Genomic DNA, 17,880 nt, shown 5'->3' on the forward strand with positions numbered 1-17,880 from the left:
AGGTTTCATTCCTGTTAAGGGCATGTACCTTGGTTGGGGCCACATCCCAGAGGGGAGTGTGCAGGAGGCAGCTGATCGATGTTTCTCTCTCATCAATGTTTCCAACTGTCTATCCCTCTCTCCTCTTCTCTGTAAAAAAATCAATAAAATATATATTTTTTAAAAAAAAGAAAAGAAAAGGTGTTTCCTCTGCAGCTCATGTGCAGAGGACCCCCTGCATTGTGTCCACTGGGTTAGGGGCATGTCCCCACTGCCCGGGGGGGCACGGCCCCGAGGCCGGCAGCCAGCCCTGCATTGTGGGCGTCGGGGTGGGGGCATGGACCCAGGCCGCTGCTTGGTGCTGGCGCACACGCAAGCGGCCGTAGGGCGGGAACATCCCCCGCATCACCATGGCCCCTGCGCCCATAGGCCTGGAGTGGCCCATAGGCCCAGAGTGGCCAGGGGCGTTCTGGGACCCCAGCCACTTAGGGCCTACGTGCGGGCCTACAGGCTAGGAGCAGCCTGGGTCCTGAGGATGTTCCTGGGACCCAAGCCGCTCAGTGCCTGCATATGCAAATTAACCCACCATCTTTGTTGGGTTAATTTGCATACTCACTCCTGATTGGCTGGTGGGCATCATGGAGGTACACTCAATTTGCATCTTTCTCTTTTATAAGTGTAGATGTCCCCATTTTCCCCCTATTTTCCCACCTCCACCGAGCTTTCATCCCCCTTCCTTTGCATTTACTCTGCTGGGGTTTTTACTTCTTCCTAGCTTTCTTGTTCCTGTATCTGAACCTATAGTTGCAGATTAAAGGCAAAGAGGTGTTTTAATAATTCATTTTATTTTTGCTGAAATAAAGCTTCTTAATTAAAGTATTCTTCAGATTTTTGTTACTTAAAATATACAATATCTGTATTTACTATATGGTAGTCAAACTTTATGAAAATTAGATTAATTTTGGTTTAAATTCAGCAATAATAATTTATATCCCCTACTTTATTCTTTTGATTTACCAATATCTCCCTTATGGAAAATCCTGAGTTATATCACTAAAATATAGTTCTGTTCATGCTGTAATTATTTTACCAAGTTTCAAAGTCTCCCTATTTTCCTATTGAGAAAACACAAAACACCTTCTTACTCTGGGAATCAAACATCCATAAGTTGATCACAAAACACCTTGCCCTGGTTGGTGTGGCTCAGTTGGTTGAGCATCCACTTGTGCACCCAAAGGTCACTGGTTAGATTCCTGGTCAGGGCACATGCCCGGGTTGTGGGCTGGATCCCCAGTAAGGGTTGTGCAGGGGGCAGTTGATCATGTTTCTTTCACATAGTTGTCTCTCCCTCTCTTTCTTTAACCGCCTCTCTCTCAAATCAATAAAAACATATTTTTAAAAAACACATGCACTTTTTTTGGCACTCTACTGTTTCATACATCCTTAAACTTAGCCATACTGCACACCCGCTTTCCTTAAAGGTGGCTATGCATTTTTATTAACACTTCAGTACTTTTACACAACTTTTTATACATAGCAAACTTAGGCTAGACTTTCAGACCTGATTTAATGGAGACTTCAATAGTGAAGTATTGCATACTTCTCTCAGATTTTTAACAATTACTTCTGTTTCTTTACCATAACACTTTGCTTATGCTGTGTTAAATAATTATTTGCATATCTGACTTCCTTATGAAAATAAACTATTTTCATACTCATTTTGTTAAATGACTGCAGCTATATAAATAAGAGTCTAGGTATATGTTTTAAATACCTTAAAGTTTAGAGAGCTAGACATTGTGGATATTAGCCCTTGAACACCTGCTCAAAAAATTTAGCTTTTAGGAAAAAAACAAAATCACAATTTTGTTTTTCATGGCTTGATTTTGGGTGGGCATCATCCATATAGTAAAAGTTGAATATGTTGGAATATGTCTTATTATCTTTACATTTTAGATATGATCCCAAAACAGACACATGGACCACCGTGGCTCCTTTGAGTATGCCCAGAGATGCTGTTGGAGTTTGTCTCCTTGGTGACAGATTATATGCCGTTGGTGGCTACGATGGGCAGACATACCTCAACACCATGGAATCCTATGATCCACAAACTAATGAGTGGACACAGGTAAGGTTGTTGCCAGCATACTTTACTCCAAATATAAGAATGAATTTCATTTACTTTCTTTGGAGGAGAAGGATACATACAGTAATCTACCTACCCAAATTACTCTGAACCCAAAGTGATTGATTTAATCTATTGTGTTCATTTTGTAAAAATTCATTTAGTTACATGTTGTTGTGCACTTTTCTCTACTGTACTCTATCCTATATAATAAAAGGGTAGTATTCAAATCGTTCCCTCGACCTGGAGTTCGTCCAGGAGGCAGGGCCGGCAGGGGGAAGGGTGGGAGTACCCGGCCGGCAACCAACAGCTAGGGACCCTACCAGCTTTGTGTACTGGGCCTCTAGTATTTTAATAAAATTTATATTAAAAAGTGACATTCATGTTTCCACTTTATTTTAAGTAATTATAGGAACTGAATGATAATTATCTAAGGCAAAAATAAAAATAGAATATATTGATCCACAAAACCTTAACTTCAGAATATTTGATCTTAGAGATAACTGGAATTAAGAGGGTGGAAGCCTGGAGAAATCAACTTTCTGCCTTCCGTTTCTGCTTGACTTGTTAGATCTATTGTTACCTGTTGCAGAGAAATTTTCCATGGGGTGGAAACTCCAAGTAGCGATATTCAGCCATAACAGAGATAACAAAAAAACTATTTGTTTGATAAGAAACAAGCAGCAAAGGGCTCTGAATGGTCTGTCATGTATAAAACACCCATCCCTGGATAATCACTTTGTCCTGAAATATGGAGTGAAATGATTGGCTGCTCTTAGGTGAGGCGTTACCCTTGAATATACACTGTAGTTAGAGATTCAGCTCCCATTTTAGTCATATAGCTAAAGATTTTCTGCTGGTGTGTATGAGTGTTGGGGGGAAATGAGGCTAGAGCAACTTAACTATAGTGGAAAATACCTTGTGCTTTATAGCTACTATGTCATTGCTTGTAATGGTGAAAATGGATATAATATTCTCTGACTTCTGTCCTCATATTCAATTTCTTCCCCTTATGTCTTTTCCAAATTTCTCAATATCTCTATCATCTCATTCCTTTATCAGAAACCTAAAAGCAAAATACTGTACAAACAACCAAACAAACCTTTCCCATTAATGGGTGAGGTGAAATTCCAAAGCATTATTTAGTTGAAGCAGAACAATAACTTCATCTCTCATCTTTCTGGGTGAAAGGTTTTATTTTTTGGTCACAGAAATTGACTAAAATTTATCTGAAAAACTTGAACAGTGCTTGAAGTAAATTTCTTTTAAAAATATCTACTTTTAAAGATACATCACTCCCTTGATTTTCCCAGTTTAGAAATGTGTTCATACACAGTATTTATATATGCTGCATTTAAGTACAAAACCAAATTCATAACAAACAGGCTAAGGTACCTGGCTATGAATCTCACTCCTCTCTATGAGAAAGCTCTTTGATTCCAATGAGGATAGATGAAATTCACTAAGGAGGAATAAAGAAGGTAAAATGAAGGAAAGAAGGGGAAGTATGTGAACAACTAGGTCCCATGATTTTTGTATATTTTACTTTAATTTGTGAGCGAAGAAGCATTCCTTCTCCAAAAAAGCAGAAAATATTAAAATGTTCATAATTATTGCACTAAAATATTAGAGGATATACTTTAAATTCTTATCTTTCAGAGATCCTAATGTTTACCCAGGGAATATTGCATGCATTAATGATTGTTGATTTGCTAAGGAAATGTACCAGTTCAATGGTATACATTTTATTTATTTATTTTTAAATATATTTTTATTGATTTCAGAGTGGAAGGGAGAGGGAGAGAGAGTTAGAAACATCAATGATGAGAAAGAATAATTGATTGGCTGTCTCCTGCATGCCCCAAACTGGGGATCAAGCCCGCAACTGGGACATGTGCCTTTGACAAGAATCAAACCGGGACCCTTGAGTCCACAGGCCAAGGCTCTATCCACTGAGCCTAACTGGCTAGGGCCAATGGTATATATTTTACATGTGCCACTTTTACAAATGAACATTAAGTAAAGGAAGTTAATTGAAATATAAATGAGATAGTATATCTTTATTATATACTAGAGGCCAAGTGCATAAAATTTGTGCACTCAGCCCAGCCTGTGCCCTTTTGCAGTCTGGGAGCCCTCGAGGGATGTCAGTTGGACATCCTTAGCACTGCCCAGGAGGTGGGAGTGGCTCCCACCACTGCGGCTGCACTTGCCAGCCGTGAGCCAGGCTTCTGGCTGAGCAGTGCTCCCTCTGTGGGAGCACACTGACCACCAGGGGGCAGCTCCTGCGTTGAGTGTCTGCCCCCAGGTGGTCAGTGTGCGTCATAGTGACCAGTCATTCCATTGTTCGGTAGATTTACATATTAGCCTTTTATTAAATAGGATGGTCTTTGGTTGATTACTTCCCACCCACTCACCCATGATTGGGGCCAGGGAGGGATGTGGGAGGTTGGCCAGCCAGGGAGGGACCACGGGAGGGCTCCAGGGCATGTCCGGCCAGTCTCGCTCAGTCCCGATCGTCCAGACCCCAACAGCAAACTAACCTACCGGATGAAGTGTCTGCCCCCTGGTGGTCAGTGCACATCATAGTGACCAGTCAACCAGTCAACTGTCTCCCCCCGGTGGTCAGTGCATGACATAGTAAGCAGTTGAGTGGCCTTAGCATATCATTAGCATATTACACTTTGATTGGTTGAGGAGACAACTGGACGACTGAACAGTTAGCATATTAGGCTTTTATTATATAGGATTTACTAGTGTCCTGGTGCATAGATTTATGCACATTGAAAGGAAATTAATTAGAAGAAATATTTTAATGTCGCTATTCACCTTTATTCTATAATAGAAGTATCAACCAAATTCACAATCGACAATGACAGGTTGAAACACATGCAGGCAATGCCAGAGAGAGCTTTATTATACGTATCGTGCATCCGCAAATCAACTTAGCCTTTTATATATATACTAGAGGCCCGGTGCACGAAATCCGTGCATTGGGGGGGGGTCCCTCAGCCCAGCCTGCACCCTCTCCAATCTGGGACCCCTTGAGGGATGTCCGACTGCCCATTTAGACCCAATCCTTGTGGCCTAAACGAGCAGTCGGACATCACAATCCAGGACTGCTGGCTCCCAACTGCTCGCCTGCCTGCCTTCCTGATTGCCCCTAACCGCTTCTGTCTGCCAGACTGATCACCCCTTAACCACTCGCCTGCCAGCCTGATTTATGCCTAACTGTTCCCCTACCAGCCTGTTTGCCCCTAACTGCCCTCCCCTGCAGGCCTAGTCACCCCTAACTGCCCTCCCCTGCAGGCCTGGTCCCCCCAACTGCTCTCCCCTGCAGGCCTGGGTCCCCCCCAACTGCCCTTCCCTGCAAGCCCAGTCACCCCCAACTTCCCTCCTCTGCTGGCTTGGTCACCCCCAACTGCCCTCCCTTGCAGGACTGGTCCCTCCCAACTGCCCTCCCCTGCTGGCCATCTTGTGGTGGCCATCTTATGTCCACATGGGGGCAGCCATCTTTGACCACATGGGGGCAACCATCTTGTGTGTTGGAGTGATGGTCAATCTGCATATTACTCCTTTATTAAATAGGATAGAGGCCTGGTGCATGTGTGGGGGCTAGCTGGTTTGCCCTGAAGGGTGTCCCGGATCAGGGTGGGGGTTCTTTTTGGGTGTGGAATGGCCTGGGTAAGGGGCCTGTGGTGGTTTGCGGGCCAGCCATGCCTCCAGGTGACCCAAGCGAAGGCCCTGGTATCTGGGATTTATTTATCTTCTATAATTGAAACTTTGTAGCCTTGAGCAGAGGCCAAGGCAGGCCAGGGCTTCAGAAGTTTGGCTTCCTCCATTGCTAGGGGAAACCATAGCATTCTGCTCTCTCCAGCTCCTTGGCTGCCGCCATTTTTGTTGGGATTTATTTATCTTCTATAATTGAAACTTTGTAGCCTGGAGTGCAGGCCTGGGCCAGCCAGGGTGTGCGGAAAGCTTGGCTTTCTCCATCGCCAGGGAAAAGCAAGCCTCCCTCCTGCTCTCTCCATGGCCGCAGCCATCTTGGTTGGGTTAATTTGCATACTCGCTCCTGATTGGCTGGTGGGCGTGGCTTGTGGTGTAGCAGAGTGATGGTTAATTTGCATATTACTCTTATATTAGATAGGATAGATAAACTTGCATAATTAGACCTGCTTTCTGATTTAGCTAACTTTTTCCAGCCCAGTGAAGTACCCCAACTTCTTTCAAGTAATTGTCAGCAACACAGCCGTAAATATCAACACAAAGCAGATTATTATTGTAGATCATGCAGTGAGAACAAAGGATAAAATACTTAACTGCAGCAGTGTTTGAATATATTCTGTCCAGTGAGAAAACCTGAAGTCATTTTTAAGGTCCACCATTTCTTCTTTTCAGTTGGGTCAAGTTTCTAAACTTTGTAAATTTCCATTGTCTTGCTAATGAAAAGGAAATAAGATTCTACTGAGTCTCCTAACTACCTACTCCAGGACTTCTGTGAGGATCAAATGAGATGAGGCACAGGAAAACGCTTCACAAACATTTGGTTGAACTGTAAAATGTTTCCACCTGGCTATAAAGCAAGTCATGTTCCTGGGCTGAAGAAACTCCAAAAGGCTAGTCACTAGGGAGAGGAAGTTGGGCATTGCTATGTGATGTCATTACCTGGCGCCCACAGCGACCATTTCAGGGCTGGGCTGGGCTGGGCTGTGGATAGCATTTTGCGTCATGGGGTCTTGGCACCATTGGCTGCGATTTGGTGGGGTGTCACTCTGGGGTGGTGGCAGGGCCTGTGTCCCACTTGGGGGAACCTGAATGTTGGTTTGTCAGCACCAGGTCTGTGGTGCCATTTATTTTTAAATTTCCAGTGTGCATCATGGAAGCTTCTGCTTTGAGTGTCTGCCCCCTGGTGTTCAGGGCACATCATAGCTACCAGTTGGAAGGATGGACACTTAGCCATATATATATATATATATATATATATATATATATATATATATATATATACACACACACACACACACACACACACACACATACTAGAGGCCCCATGCATGAAATTCGTGCAAGAATAGGCCTTCCTTCCTCCAGCTGCCGACACCGGTTTCCCTCTGGCACCTGGGATCCGGGCTTCCCTCCAGCCACAGGCAGGCACACACCCAGGATCTGGGCTTCCCTTGCAGCCCTGGCTTCATCTGGAAAGTGGTCCAGATGGACATCCAGAACGACATCTGGTCTAATCAGCATATTACACTTTTATTATTACAGATAGATAATAATGAGCCATTATACTTATCATTCTTTTAAAATTGAAATCATGCCCTAACCGGTTTGGCTCAGTGGATAGAGCATCGGCCTGCAGACTCAAGGGTCCCAGGTTCGATTCCGGTCAAGAGCATATACCTTGGTTGTGGGCACATCCCCAGTAGGGGGTGTGAGGAGGTAGCTGATCGATGTTTCTCTCTCATTGATGTTTCTAACTCTTTATTCCTCTCCCTTCCTCTCTGTAAAAAATCAATAAAATATATTTTAAAAAATAAATAAAATAAAATAAAATGAAATCAAAATAATATATGTAGTAATAATAGCTAAAAGTCTCCTAAAGACCATTTTCCTTCTTCTGTATTTTATAACACTCTTTTGGATCATATAATATCTTACAAATAGCAAAGTGGTATTTAAAATATTTTATAATAATTTCATTTAATATAATAAACATTCATATTAAATCTCTTAAATTTCTTAAAAATTTGCATTTATATTGTTTTATTATTTGCATTTTAAGACTCTTGAAGGACCATCAGCAGACCCACATGAGAACCCTTTGAAAATTTTCAAGATTTCAGGCCACTAGGAAAAAATGCTGTATTTGCTAACTAAATAATTCCTATTATTTTCCCTTCACTTATCCCATAAATGTATAAAATTGCTTATCCCATTTATTATTGGTACTCCCTAATTGATAGGTATTAAAATAAACAAGCAAGCTATATTTAAAAATTCAAAAATATATATTTTGAGAACTCAAGATAGCGTCTGGAAATAATGGAAATAGATTGGGAATAATTGCCAGATTTGTATTACTTAGTTTTACAGAGAATGCATGCATGCACGTAGGTGTTTTTTTAAATAAATTTGATTTTGCCATTTAATATTAAGTTTATTTCTTTCATTTGACTTGAAAAACAATATGTGTATTTTAAGACAAATTAAGAAAAAAGAGTGATCTTTACTCCATTTCTCCTAGTCTGGATAAAATCACCCTTCCATGTTTTCTCTAGTTACATGGTCAGAGTATTGTTATGCTGTATCCACCTGCAGCTATAAAGAAACAAAGATAGCACAGCATTTTACTGCCATGTCTCCAAAGACTAGCAGAGTGGCTGGCATGGACTAAGATATATGGGAATGTTTCTTATATAAATTGAAAATGATTGTTGAAAATCAGTTTGCTTTGTTAGGAATGGGTTTACTTCAGATATATAAGATATTGTGAATGGTTTCCAGAAAAGCTGGTGAAATATCTACCCCCTCAGCCGTTTGTTTGTTTGTTTGTCATTGGTTCTATGGTCAACTTTTCAGTTATCATCTAAAGTTGAAAGGCATATCCCTGGAGGGATAGCAGGGCAGATTTCAAATAAATAGATAAATTTGGGCCCAGGTTGAAAAGGGGTATAGCTCTCTTGAATATTTAAAATGTATATATGTAGAATATATCAAATGCTTAAAATAGCGTGATAAATTCTGTGGTTAGGGGAATACTTAGCACTATGATAGAACTTAAGTGTGTAGGATACAGAAATCTTCCTTCAGAAAATGATATGTAGAAAAAGGGCTGACAGATGAATAAGAGTTAACCAAATGAAAATATAGGGAGTGGTTTAAGGAACAGAATTTGTGAAGAGCCACAGGAAGGAGAACATGTGGCATTTTACATTGGGCAAGAAATGAATTGGTGAGCAATAAGTTTAGAGAGATAAACAGGGTCTGTGATCTAGGGATAGAAACCATGTCATAGAAGTTTGACTTAGCAGTAATACTGAAGACAAGTTAATGAGAATTTTAAGCAGGAAAAGTAAATAATCAGAATTGAATTTTAAAAGGATTGCATTTGACAGGATGTAAAAAAAAAATGGTTCGGAGAAAGCAAGATTAGTGTGAGAGAAATACGTTAAGAAAATATTTTACTAATCCGCTATAGGATAGAAAAATTTCCCTTCTCTTCTAATTTCTTTGGATTGTCTAATAATTAAATTGACATAAACAGATTAAAGGAGTGAACAAATGTAATATTTATTTACAGGGATCCCATAAATATGAGTCTCAGAGAAGTGACCAAAGCAGAAAGCTTTTATACTGTTTAGACACAAAAAGAATAAATCTGTGAAGAATTGAAAAGACAAAGGGACTTGGGATTGGGCTAGTAAATTTATGAAGCATAACAAGGTTTGTTTATACAGACTTTAGGGGCCTAAATTCTCTTACATTTTATTCTTTTTCTTTTCAGGTTGAAATAATATCCAGCAATTTCTAGTCTTCTTTGATATTTTTAAGTACATAAATTATGCTTAGAAAACTGTAATAAAAATCATTGATATAAAAAAACTCAAATTATTATAATCTTGGCTTACATCCATGGAATAAATTTTTATTACAACTTTGCAAAAGTTACTGTTTTAATATATTTCTAGCCAATTTCATATTCATGATTATTTTTTAAAATCTCAGTTCTCATCTCAATGACTATCATAAGGTGGAATTCTTAAAATAAACCCTATGCCAGTTGTAATTATGGCCTATTTATGACAAAATATTAAAGTTACTTCATTGTATGTCTAGGTTTAGGATGAATGAATAACACATTCAATTCATTATAATATCAAGGGAAATAACTTCAAAATGATTTCAATAAGTATAATAGCTATTTCATCTAAAATGTATTCTAACCTATTACTGTAAAATATCTTTACAAATATGTCCATGCAAACTCCAGAATAAATCTTTGCTGGAAACTTCTGAAGCAGTTTTATTTCACTAGAAGTCATAAAATACCTTATTATTTTATTAAAAATCACTTAAGTGATTATATATTTTAAGACTGTTAATATATAAATTATTTCTCTCTTATGAATGCCATTTTCATCATTTACATTTTTGTTGTATTACTTGTAGATAAATTGGGAAATATAATAAAACTTATTTAGATTTCAATGCAGGTAAGTGTCAAGTATATTAGAATTTGTATATTTTTCAAAAAGTGATTTTTTTTCTTAAATTGTGTTTAATTTTTTCAACAGATGGCTTCCTTGAATATTGGGAGAGCAGGTGCCTGTGTAGTAGTCATCAAGCAACCTTGACTTATTTTTATTTGGAGAGATATTATTTGCTGGAGTAGTTATTTTTATATAAGAAGGCAAGAATAAGAACTTCCTGAGATGCAAATTCTTCAAGAACAAGGATTTCTGCAGAATCACCTAGTGATGTCAACTGAGGTAGAAGATCAAACAGAATTCTAGAAAACAATAAAATATCAAACTGCTATGGGAACATCTGGCCGTGTATTAGTTCAGGAATGGTCATTGGTAATTTGTTTTGTATTGTAGCATACAATAGCTGGAGTTACCAAAGGCTTGTTTTTCTTGAGTAATTAAAAGGAGAAACCAATATTTGTGACATGGATAATTTCATTATTTATAATTGCTTGATAATATTCAAGAGGTTGCCCAGTGTAGAAGACATGATATTTCCATCTGACAGAATCTGATTGGTTTACTGTTCTCCTAATCAGATGTGGTCAGACCAGGAGGCAGAATTATGTTTTATAAAAACAAACATGCGTCTTCCTCATTTTCCTAACCTAACCTACAAGGATAATTAGAGAAACAGATTCATGCTTGGCTTAGACATTCAGAAGACAAACTGACCTGCTAATCAAAGCTGCATATGTCATCAGAAGCGATGGTTGGATTTTATTGCAACTGCATTAGCAATTTAAGCTGGCAGACACAAAGGATTGTTTCATTAGGCTTATCACATTGCTTTGTTTTTTGAATACACTGAGCCAAAGTATCAGTACAATTACGGGCTTTTGCCTATGTTGAGGTCGTAAGCATGGAAGCTAGTTATTCTGAATGTTATTTATATATATATTCATTGCATGTTGAAGTCCTTTAGAATTTGCTTTATAAAAAACAACTTAGAATTTTGAGACAGAAATCTAGGATCCATTCATTTGAAGTATTAATAATAATTGTTAGAATAAAGGCAGACTTCAGATTTTCATTCCCCACTTTTCAAACTTGTTACGTTGCTATGCATATTATTTTATGCCAAATGTCTGTCATTGTTTACAGCATAAAGTGGAAACATTACACAATGTCTTTAATAGATCCATGTAAATTTTAAATACAATTAATAAATGATAGAAAATTTGCTTTTATCAGTGTATCATTCTTCAGTCAAGAAAGATGGGCAATTTTTATTGTTTGACTTTTCAAAATTCAAGAAATTTATATCTCCATCCAAACATGTTTATTTCCTCCTAAATGCTATGCTTACAAAAATGCAATCTTTTTTTTTTTTTTAAATCTTGACCCAGGGTACATTATTATTGATTTTAGAGAGAGAGGAGAGAGAGAAACATCTATGTGAGAAACATGAATTGATTGCCTCTCAACCAGGAATTGAACTTACAACCTGGGTATGTGCCCTAATTGGGAATCAAGTTCACAACCTTTTGGCATATGGGACAATGATGCTCCAACCAACTGTGCCACACCAGCCAGGGCTACACAAATGCAATCTTTAATTATTGTTTTCTTCTGTAGTCACTCACTTGAAACAAGTTAGTATTGTTTTCTAGCATTGGTGCTTAGAAAACACATCCCATAATGAGACTGCTGATAATTGTGCAGGATCTAAAAAAGGCAAGAAAATCCCTCTTTTTGAGTCAATATAAACCATGGGATTGAGTTATATTATTGGGTGGTAAAATGTGTTGAAATCTAATAACCAAATAAAATATTGATTAATACTAGTAGTTTGTAGTTTGTGTCAAGAAACTGTTAGTAAATCTGATATTTCCCAACATATATATGTAGTCAATTTTTTAGTCACTTTTTTTTTCAGAAAAGCAATGTAATTATAAGATGCTTAGGAAGTATCAATGATTTTTAAAAAATATATATGTCCTGGTTGGGTGGCTCAGTTGGTTGGAGAGTCATCTCTCATATACCAAAAAGTTTGTGGGTTCAATTCCTGGACAGGGCACATACCTAGATTGTGGGTTAGATCCCCAGTCTTGGCACGTATGAGACTCAACCAATCGCTCTCACTCTTTCTCAAATCAATAAACATATCATATATATAATTAAAAATGCATAACATGAAAATTGTCATCTTAACCATTTCTAAGTATACAGTTTAGTAGTTATTAGTATATTCATTTTTTTCTACACACATATTTTCTCCAATACACAGAACATACAAATAGCAGTAGCTAATTAGCATGAGGTATACAATTTACTTTTGAAATTTCAAAGAATAGAGGGGAAGATAAACTGGTATATGTCTAATTTAAACAATAAAGATTTGCAGTGGCCATATTTAAAACTTGGTTAATAAATTTACCAACGTATTTTTCCATATAAGTAAATTTTTTTTGCCTGAATGTGAATTTTCTCCAAACAAATGCATTCAACCAAGTATTTTTAAGTTTAAATCATATTAGCCTAGTACTGTTTATATTGCATGCAATTAGTCTGTGCATCAAATTGGCCATATGAGGACACTGAGGCAGTTTGGACAATGAACTCCAAGCTTATATGAGATCGGGAGAAGAGATTTCATTGGCCATTTACTGAAAAGAACATTGTCCATCATGGTCAACAAGTTAACTGAGTTCTAGGATTCAGCACCTACTTTACCATGTCTCAATCTAGTATTCGGTTACCCTAAAGATTCCCTCTTTGAGATGAAATTTCTGCTAAAGACAGAAGAACCAGTATATGGCTGTTCAATTAATAAGGCATCTCTAAATATAGGAAGCATAGAGAATAGCATCAATAAGACTAGTTTTTCCACAATATTGTTCAGTTAGGAATTTATGGTATCCCTAGACTATTACTTATTTTTACAAGTAGTACTATGAAATCTTAGAATATTCTACAATTATTTTCAGTTTTAATGATAATAGTAATAACACAGCTCAAGATTATTTACAAGGAAAACAATAATTTCTCTAAATCTCCAAAAAAGGTAGTACTGATTTTTCTTTTTATCTTGTGTCTTAAATGCCAATAAAACACAATACTAACATTTGAATAAAATTTTAAAAGATGAGCCCTAACCAGTTTGGCTCAGTGGATAGAGTGTCAGCCTGCGGACTGAAGAGTCCTAGGTTCGATTCCGGTCAAGGTCATGTACCTTGGTTGCGGGCACATCTCCAGTGGGGAGTGTGCAAGAGGTAGCTGAATTGATATTTCTCTTACATCGATGTTTCTAACTCTCTATCCCTCTCCTTTCCTCTCTGAAAAAAATCAATAAAATATTTTTAAAAATTTAAAAGATGATATATTTAGCCTAGATACTAGAACAATAGATTAAATGGGAGTAGAAATACTAGTGCAATATCCTGAGAAATACTGGTGAAGAAGTAACAAACTTTTAAACCTGTAGAGAATTTTTATGAATTTATTTGTGCCAAACTGACAACATTGCCAGGAAGAAAGATCTAAAAATACTCCAGAGCCCTAACCAGAGTGTCAGCCTGTGGACTGAAAGGTCCCAGGTTCAATTCTGGTCAAAGGCATGTACCTTGGTTGCAGGCACATCCCCAGTAGGGGGTGTGCAGGCAGCAGCTGATCAATGTTTCTCTCTCATTGATGTTTCTAACTCTCTATCCCTCTCCCTTCTTCTCTGTAAAAAAACAATAAAATATATTTAAAAACAAATAAAAAATATTCCAGAGAATGATAGTTTTGCACTTTCCTTTATACATTTGAATTAAGAAGAGAACATAAGGAAGATTACATGAAAGTGGAAGAAAGTAAGGTATAGGATTGTTAAGATTATATGCTCCCTTGAGTATTGTTACACCTTCAAGGGGTCTGGAATTACTTCTGGCATTTCAAAGGAGTTTTAACCTACATGCACAAGAACAATGGACAGGACTTGCTTCAAAACATTTTACTAAAGAAGTTATAGGCCTGGGGCTTGACCTTATGTATACCATGACCTGCCCAGTTAGGAATTTATGATCAGATCACCCTATGATGTTACTTTTAATCACTGAACTTGTATATACCGTTGTTTTGTCCACACTGGTTACGCAAAAAAAGAGTCTAAGGAGTTCAAATTATTAATTACATCATATATGGTTTAAAGAAACTAGAAAATCTATTTAGAAAATGAAAATTTGTAACCAATCAGCTAACACTTGTGATATAAATAACTCTAAAAAATTAGCTTTAAAATATGAGTAAAAAATATAATAGTGACATGTCTATAGTTTTATATTTCTGGGTTGAAGTGTTTCTATTAAAATTTTTAAGATTTGGGGGCCCTGGCTATGTAGCTCTGTTGTTGGAGCATCATCCTTATATGCCAAGGTTTCAGGTTTGATCCCCATCATCCCAATCAGATCATATACAAGAATCAACCAAAGAGTGCATAAAAAAGTGGAATAACAAATATCTCTCTCCCTCTCTCTTTCACTCTCTCTCTCTCTGTTTCTCTCTTTCTCTCTTACATAAATAAATACAATTTTTAAGATTTTAAAGCTTTGGGTAATTCTTTTAAACATATCCATGTCACTCATGAAAACTGTACATAGTGTTTTCAGCAGTTTTAAAGAGATTAAAGTTGGAGTACAAATAATAAGAGAAATGAGAATTAAAATTGACTCCTTAGGCATCAAGAGGAGTAGAATGTATTTCTTTGGCATAAGGATGTCTAGGTAAGAAATGCTCAAACCTGTAAAGAATTTTTATGAGTTTATTTGAGCCAAACTGACGACAATTGTTGGGAAGGAAAATCTCAATGGATTGAGAAAATGCTCTGGAGAATGACAGTTTTGCAGTTTATTTTATAAATTACAATAAATGGAAGATGCATAAGGAGAGTTACACTAAATTCACTGGTGGTAGGTTAGGGAGGCAGAAGAAAGCAAAGCAGGGGGAAATCTCTGCAACTCGGTAAAGAGTAAAATGGAGAGACAAAAACCACTTTTACATTGGTTTACAATTACCATTACAGCACTTAGAGATGATATTTCATAACAATGAAGGGTTCCATGGTCTTGTGCTTTGGTGGGAGATTTTTCCCTGAGGGAGTCTGGAAAAAGGGGGATACTCTGACATTCCAAAAGTATGTTATCTTAAATGCAAAAAGACAACACACAGTCTCAGTCAAGGCAAAGACTGAATTTTGTCAAGGAAGATATGGGCCTAATGACATGGCTACCCACCATGACCACTTTTAGTCAGAAAATTTTCATTTCAGACCATCCTATATGGTTACTTTGGGTCTCTGAGTTGTAAGCCTCCCCATGCAAGCCTCCCCTGAGTTTGTCAGGTTTAGTATGTGGTCCCTTTTTTGTCCACAAAAATTATCTTGAGCTGGTTATTTTTTAAGGAAACAGAAGACATAGGAAAAGCTGAAAACCTAGTAGAAGTTGTAAGGGACATTTACATTTATAAGGGAACCCTCCATTTGTAAGGGTGCCCTGCTTTCAATAAGAGGAAGAGAAAGAAAAGGGTTACTAAATCTCTAAAAACCATTAACAATAGAAAAGGTAATAACCTAAATCTTCATAAAGCCACAACCATGTTTACCTTACTTTCCCTGATAACCTCCCATAACTGACTCCCCTACCCCCAACGTTTTTTGTCTTTAGCAGGAGATAGCATATAAGGCGGTGGCTTGGTCCATTTCAGAAAGGCACTCAGGTTTCCTGGGTATCTCCCATGTACACAGGAAGTAGATATGTTATTAAATTTCTGTTTATTTTTCTCCTGCTAGTCTGTCATTTATTACTGGGGAATTTCAGCCAAGAACCCAAAAGGGTAGAGGGAAAATTACTTTTCCTCCCCTATAGACAATTTTTATTAATTTGTTACCTACAAAGTTTTCTTATAAATATTCTACTAGATAATTACCCTTCTAAGTAATTTCCAAAGGCCAGATGTATAATCATGTGGATTATTGTTGTCTTGTATGTAAAATTAATATTTGTAATAATATAAATGTTATAAATTATTTTTGCTCTAAGTTTCTATAATGTGATAGTCACAATTAGATACTTCATATATATATATATATATATATATATATAAATTCTAATATGTGAATTTATATATTATATACATTGATATAATACTTTCAATTGATCATTTTTATATTAATTTTTGGCTTTTGGGAATAGAACATTTATTGACATTTAAATTTCTTATACTTGAAAATAAATGAAAATTAACATGAACTATTAAGCACACAATATTATATATTCAGAATATATATAAAATATTGTAAAAGTGAAATTATTAATTTTATTTTATTTGCTTCTCATTTCCATGACAGGGTAATGGAAATGACAACCCTGCACGTGCCAGGCACCGTGCTCAGTGCACATTCCCTACAAGTAGCTCACAGACGTGAAGGAAGACAAAGTAATAAACACATGATTACATCACACTCGAATAATGTTGAAAAATAATTTCTAGGATGGTATGGGAAACATGTGAGGGACATCTAACTTTATTGTGTGAATGTGATGCCTGAATCCCTGAGGATAATGTTCAAAAAATATATGCTTCTTCTCTGCTTCATTGGTACATGAAGAAAAACCGGGGTTCCCCAAAATATGTGATCAGTGCCGGGGCCCCACTAGCAGGCGAGGGGATCCCAAGGCAGGTGCTGGAGGTGGAGGCCCCGGGGGCATAGGCTACCAAGGAGACAGAACTGAACCTCACATCACCCTGCTTGGCCCCGGAGGATGGCTGGTTAGCCAGAGACGGGTAAGATTCCTCAGGGAAGGAAGAACCTAAGACAGGCACAGTCGCAGAGGGGTCATCAGGAGAGAACTTGGGGGTCAACAGAGGTGGGGCACAGACCCTCACCCCCCCAACTTTGTAGGGGCCTGAACCCTCACCCATTCTGAGGGAGGTCTCCTGCCCCCATGGCTGCTTTGCTTCCAATGACCAGCTCAAATCGGGACCCAGGCAACAGACAGAGACTTGGCCGACAGCAGCTGCCTTCTCACTGCAACAAGACTTGTTTGAGTTGTCTTGTACCCATGGTGTGAGGAAGTGGGTTTTCAATATCTAAATCCAGCTTAGCATCAGGAATGATCAAGGCCTACACAAGAAGGCAAATAATCCTTTCCACTAATATTTACAGGGTATAATAAGATTGTTGTTAGAATATTAAATGTGACAGTAAAATAGTAGTTAAGTTCTCAGACTAATTTAAATTGGCTAATTGAAATAAGCGAATATTCTAGAAAAATTAATGGTACTGGACAAAAAGCTGTTCCTAAAGTGTTAACTAAAATTTTTGTTGGTAGTTCATCTCATGGTAAAATTGCGTAACATGTAATGAACCTAAAGCAGTCATATTTTAGCGCAAAAAATTAAAATTTAAGCTATCAAGACTACATTATAAAATTTCCAAAATCCTCCTAATATTTAAATCAAAAAATGGGGGATAGTATAAGAGTATCATGTAAGGAAAAATATCCTGTAAGTAAATTACATCTAGAAAATTTTTACTTTAGAAAA

At 37.5% G+C, this 17,880-nt stretch overlaps 1 protein-coding gene across 1 annotated transcript in view; it reads left to right on the forward strand.

Annotated features, from left to right (window-relative positions):
* The window catches only part of KLHL1 (kelch like family member 1), a 435,664-nt gene extending 424,127 nt beyond the window's left edge, over positions 1-11,537 (forward strand). The window contains exons 10-11 of the mRNA XM_080659234.1: positions 1,936-2,107; positions 10,402-11,537. Coding sequence (XP_080515360.1) covers positions 1,936-2,107; positions 10,402-10,461 — 232 coding nt within the window. The 3' untranslated portion in view covers positions 10,462-11,537. The remainder of the gene's footprint in view (positions 1-1,935; positions 2,108-10,401) is intronic.
* The last annotated feature ends 6,343 nt before the right edge of the window (positions 11,538-17,880 follow it).

The sequence above is a fragment of the Plecotus auritus genome (assembly GCF_963455305.1).
Source record: "Plecotus auritus genome assembly, chromosome: 3".
NCBI lineage: Eukaryota > Metazoa > Chordata > Mammalia > Chiroptera > Vespertilionidae > Plecotus > Plecotus auritus.